The sequence below is a fragment of the Monodelphis domestica genome, chromosome 6 (genome assembly GCF_027887165.1).
Source record: "Monodelphis domestica isolate mMonDom1 chromosome 6, mMonDom1.pri, whole genome shotgun sequence".
NCBI lineage: Eukaryota > Metazoa > Chordata > Mammalia > Didelphimorphia > Didelphidae > Monodelphis > Monodelphis domestica.
The window spans coordinates 293,075,999-293,089,979 of record NC_077232.1 but is presented as its reverse complement, the minus strand read 5'-3'; the positions used below and the strand labels follow the sequence as shown (position 1 = coordinate 293,089,979).

The 13,981-nt window shown below is 44.6% G+C and overlaps 1 protein-coding gene across 3 annotated transcripts in view; it reads left to right on the top strand.

Moving 5' to 3' along the window:
• DLC1 (DLC1 Rho GTPase activating protein) overlaps window positions 1-13,981 on the top strand; it is a 207,888-nt gene that overhangs the window by 31,999 nt on the left and 161,908 nt on the right. For all 3 annotated transcript variants that reach the window (XM_007495633.3, XM_056803392.1, XM_056803394.1), the window contains exon 3: window positions 13,406-13,561. In XM_007495633.3, coding sequence (XP_007495695.2) covers window positions 13,406-13,561 — 156 coding nt within the window. The remainder of the gene's footprint in view (window positions 1-13,405; window positions 13,562-13,981) is intronic.

The following is a 13,981-nucleotide window of genomic DNA, read 5'->3' as shown; positions in this document are numbered from 1 at the left end:
TGGTAGTGCCTCAGTTACGTCTTTCATGAAAAAGAGCTGTGGAGGCGAGGAGAAGGGTGGCTAGCTAATTAATGCATCTATCCAATCCCATGAGATTTTGGTCTACAGAGGAGTGCCATTGCTCTCACACTGCATGGGGAAGGGCTGGCTCTCTGTCTCTAGACCATTCACCCAAACTGGCCCCTGGTCATTTCTGAGCTTTAAAACAATATGGTAGGCTTAAATTGTTTATCTTTTGAATGACCAAGAATGTTCCACATCTACCCTCTCCCAACTTGGCATTTTCACTCTCCTTTCCCATTAGGCCCCTCTCAGCTTCCCTGGTTTCCTTCAGGTATCAGCTCAAACTCCACTTTCTACCCCACACCTCCCAGGTCCTCCTTAATTCCAGTGCCTTCCCTCTCTTCTTTATCTCCTACTGATCCCATCTCCAGCTGTCTGAATGGTGTCTCCATCATTAGACCATGAGCTGCTAGAGAGTGGAACCTGGCTTTTGCCCTTCTTTGTAACCCTAGCTCTTAGCAAGGTGCTGGCACACAGTAGGAGCTTACTTATTACTTCATGACTGGTGGATAGCAGCAAACATTCAGATAGCTCTTTAAGGTTTTCAAAGGACTTTTCCTAGAGAATGTCCTCAGATCTTCACCAATTCTATTGATGACAAAACTGAGGCTGAGATTGATGAAGGGACTTGCAGGTCTTCCTGATTCCAAGTCCAAGACAATCCACTGTACCACCTAGCTCTCCTGAAGTGCTAACAACTGTTTGGGGTGTGCTGGCTGTGAAAAGAAAGCCATTCCCTGTGGAAGCCCCACATTGGGAAGTTAGCCAGCCTTGCTTTCTCCTTAGTTTTCCCTCCCTCCCTCTCTAGGGATGGGCTGCCTACAATGGGTGATGACTCAGAGCAAAAGGCTGTCCTGGGTGCTGGGGGTAGCTGGGTCAACCCTTCTGCCTGAGCCTCCAAGGAGGCTCTAATCTACAAAGAGAAGTAGAATGGCGTCATGAATGGATGCTTTCTAATGAAAAGGCTGATGTAAATCAGAAGAGGGAAAGCTAGTCAGCTCAACAGTCAGGGAAGGTGCCTCAGAGAAGGACTGTCCACTAAATGCACAGCCTCAAGGTCTTTTACCAGAATCATTGACAAAAATGCTGCCTAGTCCAAGAACAAGCCTGGATCCCTGGGGCCCTCCACCAGAGAGCTCCAGCCTCAGTGACACAGAACCGTGAATGACCAACATTTATTCTTCCTCTAAGCCTGGTCTGTGTGTGACCTGAGGAAGGTCCTTTCACGTCTCAGGGGTCTAAGGAGCACCCTGAGGATATAGAAAGGGTGCTCACCTAAGAATCCTCTGTATGAATGAAGTCATCTCTCCAGTCCCTTATCCTGTTCTTCAGGAAGAACCTCCTATGCTTGCAGCTGAATCCCTCTGCTTAACAGTGGCTTCAAGGAAATGGGACCTGCCCAAGCATGTCCTGCTTAACCCTTTGTTTTCTCAAATACTTCTGACCGAAAATTTCTAAGTTTCCATTCCCCATTTGTCCCAAGGGAAATGAAACCTGGAAATTATTTTTTGTATGCCTCAGTTTCCTCAGCTGTAAAATGGGGATATTAACAACACCTACCTCCCAGTGTTATTGTGAGGACACTATTTGTAAGGTGCTTTCAGCACAATGCCTGGCACACAGTAGGTACTTAAAAAATGCTTGTTCCCTTCGCTTTTGCCCCTTCTTCCAAGTTTTATTTTAGTAAACAAATTCTGCCACTCAAAGGCCAACCTGAGTTTTAAAAAGAAAAAAATTGGATGTCATCTGATTCCAGGTGTACCGTAGGTGCTATATTCCCTCTCTTTTCTGTGATGGTATGTTATTACAGGGTAATCAATGGCTCTTTGTAAGCTTCAGTCTAAGGCCATGGAGTCCCTGATGTGCACATGCCACAAGGTTGACCTCAGTTACTGAAATGGAGAATCTCTACCTCATGGCCTCCATGGTGCTGAGCCAAGCCAAGAAGGCATTCCACCCCAGGAGAGCTGGAGCTGTCATCCTTCCTTCTCCTTCTCATTCCCTGGCAATTGCTAACTGTTACTTGGTTCTTTAAGGTAAATAAAATGCTCTACAAACATCATTTCCTTTGAACCTCACAATAATCCTGGGGAATAAGGGTGATTATTATTCTCATTTTAGAGAAGAGGGAATTGAGGCAAATCAAGGTGAAGTGACTTACCCAAGGTCACACCGATAGTGTCTGGGCTAGGATTTGGGGCTAAGTAGATCTTCTGGACTCCAGAACCCCCTCTCTCTCCACTGTGGCACCACCTTGGTTTCCTGAGGTTCCTGGCAAGTTTTCCCTCCCCTCCCTCACTGCCCAGGTCCAGGCTTCTTAGGCTTAGCATCCCTATAGTCTTGGTCTTCCCTCTGGGGACTTTTTCAGCCTATCCCATTGGTTTGCAGTTTGCTCCTTACTAATGATTATAGAGGTTATACATGAGCAGCTCCTGCCCCAGATCACCTGGACCACATCCCTTGTTAGCCACAGGTCCGTGTAGCAGTTTGGAACTAGACAGCCAGCTGGCCCTGAGGACAGGTCACTGAAGTCAAATGTCCCTGAATCTACACTAATAGGGCCAGATAGCCCTCTGGTGGCCTCCTGTAGTCTGAGAATGAAAGATGGTCCATTCTGTGCTGGTCAGGGAGGCACCTGTAGAAGAAGGAGAACAAGGGGGACTACTGAATCAGCAGCAGCATCCTCACCATAATCATAACAATTTGATGATGAGAATGATAATCAATCAAATCTCTAACATGCTTTAAGGTTTACAAAATGCGGGGACTTTACCAAGAGTTCTGCCTTTGAATGAGAAAGGATTATCAAGGAGAAGAAGCTGGACCCCTCATGCCTAGAGGTGACATACCAAGCAAAAGCTACAATCTGAGGAAGTCCAAGAGGAGATGATGATGGTCTGCTGATACTTGGTTAAAGTTCGAAGAACACAATAGAATTTCAGTTGAAAAGCAAAGTACCACCTCACTAATCTGGGGACAGTAAGGAACCTCCAGGGCCATCAACTCCAAGGTCCTCATTTTAAAGATAAGGAAACTGAGGTTGAGCATGATGAAGTGACTTGTTCAGTGTCACACAGCCAGGTTCAAATTCAGATCTCCTCTCCTGGTCCCATGGTCTATCCATCCACTGCTCCATCTCGCCTTCCCTAGGGTTTTGAATATCAATAATTCCTCCCCATTTTTGCCCATTGTAAACTCAGTAATCAACTATCCATTCTTTATGCAATTTAATGATTAAAAATAGGAAAAGTCACAAAGACAGATTCTGAGACAGTTTACAAAAGACCATCTTCAAATTGACATCCCGACCCTTAATAATTCTCCTTTGGATCCAGCCACTTTGAGTTTTAATTTTTTTTAATTTTTTAATTTTAAAATATTTTTCCATGGTTACATAATTCATTTTCTCTCCCTCTCCTCTTGCCCTCCCCCAGAGCTGCCAAGTAATTCCACTAGATTATACATATGTTATCACTTGATACCTATTTCCATATTATTTATTTTTGTAATAGAACAGCAATCTTTTAAAATCAAAACCCCAAATCATGTACCCATATAAACAATTGATCAATCATGTTTTTCTTCTGAGTTTCCACTCCCAAAGTTCTTTCTCTCAATATGGATAACATTCTTTCTCATAAGTCCCTCAGGAATGTCTTAGATTATCAGATGGCTAATGGAAGCCAAGTCAATTCCATTTGATTGTCCCACAATGTTTCAGTCTCTGTGTACAATGTTCTCCTGGTTCTACTCATTCCACTCCACATCAGTTCATGGAGGGTCTTCCAATTCACATAGAAATCAAGCAGTTCATCATTCCTTATAGCACAATAGTATTCCATTACCATCATAAACCACAATTTGTTCAGTCATTCCTCAATTGAGGAACACCCTCTCGTTTTCCAATTTTTTTTGCCACAACAAAGAGTGTGGCTATGAATATTTTTATATAGCCTTTTTTATTATCTCTTTGGGGTACAAACCCAGTAGTGGTATTGCTGGATCAAGTGGCATGCAATCTTTTAAAACCATTTGTGTATAATTCCAAATTGTCTTCCAGAATGGTTGGATCAATTCAAAACTCCACCAATACATTAGGGTCCCAATTTTGGCACATCCTCTCCAACATTTTTTACTTTCCTTTACTGTCATACTGGCCAGTCTGCTAGGCATGAGGTTGTTTGGAGTTGTTTTGATTTGCATTTCTCTAATCATGTGGGATTTAGAACACTTTTTCATGTGATCGTTGATAGTTTTGATGACTTTGTCAATTAGGGAATGGCTTGATTTCTTATACATTTGACCTAGTTCCTTATAAATTTGCATTTACTCACTTTGAATCCACCTACTCTTACTATTTCTTGGGCCAAATTTCTAACCCTTTTCCCACAAAAATAACAGGACAAACATTGTCGAGTGCTTGGCTTAAACCTAAGCAAATAGATTTCCCTCATCTCTTCATATAGTTTTCCTCAAAGAAATGAGGGTCAGTCTCACCTCACCTGTTCTTGACAACGCCACCCAGGCTAGATGTAATCACAGCTTCCTTTTTCCACACAGTCACTAACTCTCATTTCCATGATAATTCCTAGGATTTACCAAGGATTTGGAGACAGCCTCCCTGGTCCAGAATTTTCAGGCTCCCTTTTTTCTAAGCTGTGAGGATTGGAGGCAATCAGATGTGTTTTTGTTTTGTGGTGGTTGAACCCAGGTCTGTATGATTTCATCCTGTCAATCTTCCCTATTTAGACAATAATATCTAGGTTGAGTCAGTCTGAAGCCAGGGATAGGTCAGGACAGTTAATTTTGTGCCCTGTCATTACCGTGGTATCTGGGCCATTAGCCATGGGACTCAGTCCCTTTGGTTTCCATTGGTGACAAGTTCTGTCCTTGCCCTGTGCTGGCTCCCCTAGAGACAACTGTTCCCCAGCACCTCCTGGCCCCCCAAGCTGATGGCTCCAATGAGCATCTGTTCTCTTGGCTTCCTCCTTTAGATCATTCACTCCCTGCCCATCCCCCCCATGGAGATCCAAGTGGATGCTCTTTGCCCTCTCTCTGGACAGAGATGAGGAGGAAATGCAAGAGCCAAGGTTTGCAGAATGTTTTTAAGCCTGGGGGATGAGTGTTATTATCTCCATTTTACTTTACCAATGAGGAAACTGAGGTCTAGAGCACTGACATGACCTGCCCAGGGTCACACATCTGGAAAGTAACTAAGGGAAAATTTGAACTCAAGTCTTCCTGACTCAAAGTCTTGTGTACTCCCTACCTTGGCTGGTCTTCTACAATCCTGGGGTCCTCCCACCTTAGGAAGGGTTGAGCAAGCTGGAGAACATTCAGGGAAGGGGCAACCAGAATGATGATGGTCCTGGAGGCCTTCCTTCAAGTGGGAGGCCTATCTGAAGGAAGAGAAGCTTCAGGATGGGCAAGGGCTAAGCGAGAATCATGGTGTTGCAATATCTAAAGGACTTTTTGAGTCACTCACTGGTGGAAGAGGAGACCTAGACTCTCCCCCTTGCCTCCCACACCTTAGTGTGGCCAAGTTGTTTGTGGGTGGAGAAAGTCAGGTCACCAGAAGAAGGGGAAGTGAAGGCATCGCAGGTTCCTGAGGAGAATCTTAGGGCAAGCACTTCCTGATCCAGGAGAGACATTCAGGTTCCTGTCTCCAGCATCTTTTTTCAGAAGGAAGCCAAATGTCCCTGAGGGCTATTTGCTCATTTTCACTTCTTTGCATCCCAGGCATCCTGGGAATCCTTGGTCTTTGTTTTCTTTGTTCTTAAATGTACATTTTGGTTTCTGAGCTTTTAAGGGATAAACCTTGTTGACCAATCTTGTCCTTTATTTTATTGCTCTTCCTGTGCTCTGAGGGAGGCCTAGGCTATTCCTGGTCCTGGTATCCTTGTCCAAACTGTGCTCTGGGAAGCCTGGGCTTACTTACACTTATAAATAAATACAAGGGTAATTGATTCCATCTCTGCTTCTGCCCACTGATGCCCTTCCTCCTGGGAGATGCCCTTTACTGGAGGCAATGACTTCCTGGCTCAGCTGCAGATTTGGGACCACAAAGTGGAAGGACATCCCCCACAGTACCTCCCCAAGGGGCCCATGCAGGGGACTGCTCTCCTGGCAAATCATGCTTCAGGCCAGGGGCTTCCACCACAGGTCATGCATGGGAACCCCTGAGAGGGACCCCAGAGGCCAAGTGGGAGAGAAGATGGGATGGAGGAAAAGGCTGCGTCTGGTCTCTCATTTCTCATGCTCCAGTCACTGCACTGACTTCACCCAAGATATGGTTCCAGCTTGATCCACCCTCTCAGTCGAGTGACTCTTCTGGTCTCCAGAAGCCTCTCCCACTGTATCACACCCTCTTTCTGGGGACGAACTGGGGACCTTCAGCTTATGAGACTGACACACTGCCTACTGTGATAAAGAATCACTAGAATTGGGCTTAGCTTCCACCTCAAGTGGATTGTCTTTATTCCCTTCAGGGTTGATTCTCTCAGGAGCTGGGAACAAGTACAAGCTTTGGGGTCTCCAATCTATAAGCTAGTCCTGAAACTTGGGGTTCGTCAGATCTTACTATGCTACAAGTCTGGGGTTTCTAGATTCCATGTTGACAGATCATTGCAGTGGGCTGGCCCCTCTCCCTGGCTCTGCAGTCATGGTCCTTCCTCCCACTGGCTCAGTTCCTGGTCTCCCACTTATAAGCCTGTTTTTTAAAAGGGGGGGCAGGGGGGGCAGGATTGGTTTTCCAGCCAGGGAGGTCCTCAGTCCCAGTTTCTCTGGCCCTTCCTGGCTTTGCTAGCTAGCATCAGGCTACATCTCCTTCCCTGCCCTTTTTATGCATCAACTTCTGCCATTTTTTTGTTAAACACATAGTCAAATACTCTACTCAGTTCTAAGGGATATTTGGGTTTGTCCCCCCCCCCAAGGTGGAGACACTCCAAGGTGTCTCAAAGGCTTCTTTTTTGTTGACATCCATTAAGAATCAGGCTCAGGTTTGCTGGATGTTATTTGGGATAGCAGTCAAGCTATTTTGATTTCAGAATAGCCTAATCTATTCTGTTCTCCAGTATCTCAGGGATCTGGAATGGTTCTGATATTCACACTGAATTTCCTTCATAGTCAATGAGCTTTCTCTTAGAGATGGAAGCATGGAGTTTTAGTTAGATTTGCTTTGGTTTTTCCTCTGGTGGTGATCTATGGATCCCATCAATCAATCCTGTAGCCTGGCTTTGGGGGACTTGGATGGCCAAGTTTTACTATGTTGTATGTTTTGGATAAAATTCCACAAGCTATTCCTTTTCTTATGGGTCTGTGATTGGCTTGGAAGATAAAGCTTAGTGCCTGTCTCCCCTCCCCTACCTCAGAGATTGACCCCAGACATTCAGTGTTATATATCTATTCTGGGAATCAGCCCCCAAATGCTGACGTTTATGATTCACGATTTCTAGAAAGTTTTCTCATATTCTTTTCTGCCTGATAAGAGTACAGTTAAACATTGTTTTCAAACTTGTTGTGTTCTTTTAGGAGACCTAAGATCCTTATGTGCATTTTGTCTTTAAGGCCAGTCATGTGGTTGATATGGTTGTATTGGGTTTCTTTTCTTTTCTTTTTTTTATTTTCCCAGTTAACCCAATCTGTGTCTCTCTGTCCCACCTCCCCACAATGGATTTGTGCTTCTCCCCTGCTAATTTGTCTTCTACTTTGATATGTTCTGTGTTCTCAGTTTATTCTTTCTTCTCTCAATCCCTTTACTTCTTTGGAGAGATCCTCCATCATGATTCTGGTCTTCTGTGCATACGTGTTCAATTTTTGTGCTGAATTCTTTGATTTGTGATATAAAATCATTCCTGAATTCATCTTTTAAATCTTTAATTTCCTCTTTGAAGCATCTAGAAGCTATTTCTGGGGATTCATTATTTCAATGGGTAATTTAGATTCATTTTCCTTCATAGTATAACATTCATAGTGGTTTAGATTTTGTTTTAGGTTTAGATTTAGTTTTTTATTTAGGTTTAGATTTTCTTTATTCTTCCTTCTCTTTGTATGATCTCTCTCTATTATCTGCTGAGAGATAAGTTATAAAAGTCAGGCTTTCTCTGTAACAGCTGGTGTGTCCACCTTCCTTTTGTATTCTCAGTCACTTGTCTCTAGTTTTGTGCTCTGGCCACACAGAGCTCTGAGGTGGAACATGTTTTTTTTTTTTATCCTCGGCACTTGTATTGGGGTGGGAGTCAGGGAGGATGGTATTGCCTCATGACCCTGCCCTGAGTAACCTCTGTCTCTTCTTTACAGAAGACTAGCCTGAGTACAATTCCCTCAGGCTTGACTATGGATTGTGCTTGCTTAGTCCTTGTCTTCTACTTCCCTTCTAAGGTTCCTCCCTCTTTACTTTCCACACTTGGACAGTCCCATGGTCTGAGGAGGGGTTCAGGCTGAGTCATGACTATGTGAGAGGTGGATAGAGATGCCCACAGTTGAACTTTGGGTCAGAAGACTCTTAAAGTGCTTGCTTTTACTATTCCTAGCAAACAGAGAAGGTTGGGGACTTGTTCTCTTCCATTTCTCCTCTATTCCTAGTTTCCTTTTTTTTCTTTTCTAGTTGCCCTGTATCTATATCTTCTAGATTCCAAATTGGTCACTACATCTCATGCACATTTTCTTATTGATGTTATGGGGTCACTAATAACAGCTACTCAGACATTGTACCACTATCATGATTTTTTATATACATGGTCTTTAGTGGCACTGAACAACCTTTGGGTTTAGGATTGGACATGATGGTTTATGAGGGCCAACTGAGACCAGATTATGCTTAGATTCTTTTTAGTTGCCCCCAGTGGTCAGAAAATAACATCAGAAAGAGACCTATACAGTGAGTGAGATTGTCAGTCACCTCAGGGAGAATATGCTTGAGGGAAGGGGCACATCATATAGCATAGAAAGAGTTCAAAGAAAGTGACTGTGGACAGCAAAGATAGATACAATAAAACAAATGCAATAAATGCATAAATATAATACAATAAATATAATAAAAGATGAATAAATAAAGCAATATTCATGGTTCTGCCTTTGACCAGTCTGGAGGGGCATTATGTGGGACTGCCTTTTCCAAAGGTCAGCAATTAGACTTCCTAAAGCAAGGAGGCCAAGGTGAACCCAGAGGAGTCCCAGGGATTTAGGAGCGGAACCTTGTGCTTGGAAATTAATTTGAAAGAGTCAAAATTAGCATCATTCCTAATTCACATAAAATGAAATTAGATAGAGAGAAGTGGCATGGGCATTGTACCCCCAGAAACTCAGGCAAACTATTATCAGGGAAATTCCTTTGCTCCCTTACATCCTCATGACTCCTAACCCAAAACATCTAATAACTCCTATAAAACGCTGAGAGGATTATCTTCTTTGATCCTCCTTTAGATTTAAGATGCACAGAAAGATGCACCTCCAGGCTACACCTCGATCCTATCAGGTTAAATCTCAGACATCAGTCTGTTCCCTAAAACTAAAGAATCTTTTATGAGGATCATTCCCCATGTCTCCAGGCAGACCCCAGTCAGATGGCCAAACCCCTCACCGAATGCCTGAGGGTCTACCACTCTAGGGTCACCTCCTCACCATGACACAGCATCTGTTGTAAAGTGTATAAAAATCTTCAGAATTGATGTCATCTGGGGGACAGCCTTTCCATCCATGCTGTCCTCCCAAGCAGCAGCTTTCCATCTTGCTGTTCCACCTGTACCATCCTCCTGGCCATTCTCAATATTACTCTCTAAATTAATAAATTTCTCTTTTTATTTTTAAGCTAAGCTTCAGAATCTTACATTCTTGCAGAAATATATCCTTCCCAAACCCAAGGGGTGCACCTCTTCACCCCCACAACAAGAAGGAAGGCAGAAGGCATTAAGGAATCTTGTCAGGGAGTCTAGACACCTGGGGAAAGAGACAGAGTAGAGATCTTTTGAGGGAGAATCAATGGAGACAGAAGCAGGCATGATACTGCTGTAAGACCACCCAGTCCAGGGACTCTTCACCTTTTAGATGTGTCCTAGATCTTTGGAAAGTCAGTCTGGTAAAAGACACAAACTCCTTATCAAAATGATATTTTTAGATTGTACCAGAGCAGGTACATAGGATTACAAAGGCAGCTGAAATACTGTGATCCAAATATCTGAAAAACAAGTTCACAAGCCTCAGATTAAGAACCTTGTTCTAGACAGAACAAGGGACTAGACAGGGGAGTGGGAAACAGATTGCCAGCCCTTGCATCATCACTTGAAGATGATGGACTCCAACCGGACAGACAGACAACTCTCTGGCAAAAGCAGATCTGGTTCCTGGAACATCTCTGAGGCTTCGTCATCAGAATTTCACCTTCTGAAAGTGGAGGAAACCTCCAAGAGAGTCATCATCCCAGACCTAATGCTGATGTACAAAAAAAGACCTGGAGGGGGAATGACTGACACATGGATGGCCAAGGATTCTGGAGTCTGGGGTTTGCTAGTCACCCTGGATTTGGCAGGCTCCATCCCAAAGAAGTCAGAAAAAGGGCAGGTCAGATCCAGGGGTCTAACATTAGGAAAAGGAAGTCAGCCCATGAAGTGTGTGTGTGTGTGTGTGTGTGTGTGTGTGTGTGTGTGTGTGTGAGATAGAGTACTGAGCCTCCAGTTAGGAAGATCTGAGTTTAAATCCAGACTCAGACATGCTAACTGGATAACACTGGACAAGTCACTTGACCAGTTTCCCTTAATCCACTGGAAAAGAAAATGGCAAACCGCCCCAGTATCTTTGCCCAGAAGGTCCCATATACGGTCACAAAGCATCAAAAACAACAAATATATTTGTATGTGTGTGTATCATACACATGTATCCATACTGTGTTATTCATATATTTGAGTGTGAACGTATAGGTGTTTGCATGTGTATGCATACATGCATTGTGTTATATATGTGTGTATATCTATGCATGTGTATGTCTGAACATATGCAACTGTGCCTATATGTGCAGAGTGAGCTTTATATCCTATGTAGTTTGTGTGCATGCATTATAGATGTGTTTTATGTGTGCACGCAGTACTGCGTTATATTTACATGCATGTTGTGACATGCATGTATGTGTGTTTATTGTAGGCTATGTGTGTTGTAATGGGAGGGCAGAGATAGGATGAGATTTGAGAGAGGCGGAGGCTGTCTTTAAGGCGCATCCTAGGAGCTCCAGGGGAGGGTTTTAGCAGGCAGAAGGCAGAGGAGGAACAGTTGGGAAGTGACAGCTGCTAGAGCAGGGACTTCCCGTAGGAGGTTGGTCTCTTCCTGTCTGGAAGGATGGAGGAAAGGCGGCCTTGTCGGAGCTCACTGACCTCAACCTAACAGTCACAAGCCTTTTCAGAGGCAGCTTCTGAAAGAAATCTAATCCGCTCCGGCCGGTCACAGACTGGTAGCTCAGTCAGCTTCTGGGGAAGCCAGATAGAAAGAGGCAGCTGTGAGTTAGTGGGAAGACCAGAAGGCTCCCTCTTGGGAAGGACGGAGAGCATTGTGGGGGACTAGTCAGATCCCTTGGAGCTGGGACCCCCGTTTGTATCCCCTCTTATAATAAGAGATGCGGATGTTGTGTCTATCGATCGTCTCCAAGGCCTGTGTGCAACTGGCGGGGTGAGAGAAGGGGATTCTGCTTCACTCACTCTCCACTTTGGGTCTCTCCCTCCCCCCCCCCATATTTCCTACGCTTTTTTAGCGTGCACATCTCTATATATGTATTTGAGTTTTCTTTAGTTTTGCTGGACCGGAGGTTGAAAGCAAACAAGGGTCAGGGCAGCTTTGAGGAGTAGGGCACTGCTTGGTCAGGAGGCTGTGCTACCAACCCTTAGTCTGCTTGTTTTTTTCTTCCACGGAGAAGGATCTTGGGATTGAGAGGGATAAAGCAGATATTTATGAGTGGGTGGACAGCACAAAGCAGTGAGGAGAAGGTCAAACAACCTCTCTCTTCCTTAGTGAGGTCAGGCCAATGACCCCTAATAAATGCATCCAAGAGCAAGGAGAGAAGAGACCCAAGAGCAGGTCCGCCCTCCTTCAGATGATCTTTGACTAGTCCTGAAGGATAGAAGAGTCCCTTCATGATAGGAGAATGTCTCCTTAGCCCTGTGCTAGGAAACATGTTCATTGGTGACTGGGATAAAGGAGCAGATGATGCCACAAAAGCTGGAAAACACAGCTCAGATACTGGATTGCTGAGTCAAGATTCCAAAAGATCTTGGCAAGCAAAAGTGATGACTGAAATCATCAAGATCATGAGGAGAGAACAATAAAACTATTCTTGACTTTCCACATACATGCATTGCTCTTTGGCTGTCCTCCATGCCTGCGGTGCTCTCCCTCCTCATCTCTGCCTCTAGGCTTCTCTGGTTTCCTTTAAACATCCCACTGAGTCCCTGGAAGAGGTGGAAGAGGCGGAAGAGCCTCAGAAGCCTCAATCCTACCCCACTCCACCCAGGCTCCCCTCACAGACATTCCTGCAGAATATCCTTCTGGACTCTATTGTCCCGATCCCCTGAAGTAGACCATCACAATGCCAAACACCTTCCATTGTCGGGAATTTTGTCCTAAAACTGATGCCAAGTCTTTTTCCCAAAAACTCAAATGCATTAACCCTCAAGACCCTCTGGCACCAAGCAGCACACATGGGACCGTACCTCTTTATGTCTCCGCTCTTTTACTTTCCTGATTGGCTCCCAAACCCCCTGCTTCTCCAAGCTGGTACCAATCCCTCCACCCCTTTTCTAGGATAAGCATCCCAAATTCTTTTTTGTTGTTTTTCCTAGAAAAGTGTCTTTTTTTCTAAATGTATGAGAGGCAGGGCATGGTGGAAGATGAGCCGAACAGGAAATCTAGAATCAGGTTCTGATATATATATAAAAGGCAAAAAGCAGATTCTGCCCTCAAGGAGCCTCCAGACAACTATGTCTATAAGATACAGAGTAGATAAGCTGGACGTCATCTCAGCTGGAAATCACTAGCATTGAGGAGGGTTCAAGAAAGGCTTGAGGTAAGAGGTAGGATTTTAGTCAGGACTTAAAGGAAGATAGAGAGGACAGGAGTCAGGGCCAAGGAGGGAGAGAACTCTGGGAATTGTGGAGGGTTTTGTGGGGGAGAGTGGTAAGACAGCCAGTCTTATTCATGGAATCAACAGGAGTCTGTTGTCACTGAGTCAAAGTATCAGGGAAGTAAGGAGCCTGGAAAGGGAGGAGAAGGGGGCTGGGTTTTTACAGTTGATCCCATCACAAGAGTTTTTCCCCTCTCAGGAAATGGCCTCTCTAATACAGTAACAATTTCTTCTGTTCCTCAGGAAATGAGAGAAGATGGAGGGCGAAGACGGATTGACTCCATGGCATTGCTCATCATGAAACTGGATCAGCTGGACCGAGACATAGAGAATGCCCTCAGTACCAGCCCTTCTCCAGCCAGCCTCCAGGAGCATCAGCCCCAGCAGAAGCCCTCTCTTGTGAGTCTACTTGCCTCTTTTGGTTCAGATCCCTACAGCCCTGTCCCTTCTTGATGATCCTCTCTCCAGTGCCACTCTTATTAGTTCTTTTCTGCTCACTTGAGCAATCCTGCGCAGACCCAAAAGCAGAGCTACTTCAGCTAGTGGAATAGAATGGAGCCCCAGGAAGTGTTTGTTTGCTTTGTTTTATTGGACAGAGGAGAGACTAATTGACTTATGTCCCTGTTGAGCGGTCAAGATCATGGCAGAGAACTCTGGCTTAGAGCAGCCAAGACCATGGACCATAAGGAACCACCTCATCCTCCCCAAGCCCACCACAGTAAGATGGCGACCTGAGATTAAACTATACCCTGACCCCATTACATATATGGGCATGAGTGCCCCTCATATAAAACTGACCCCGTGTCTCCGGGACAAAAG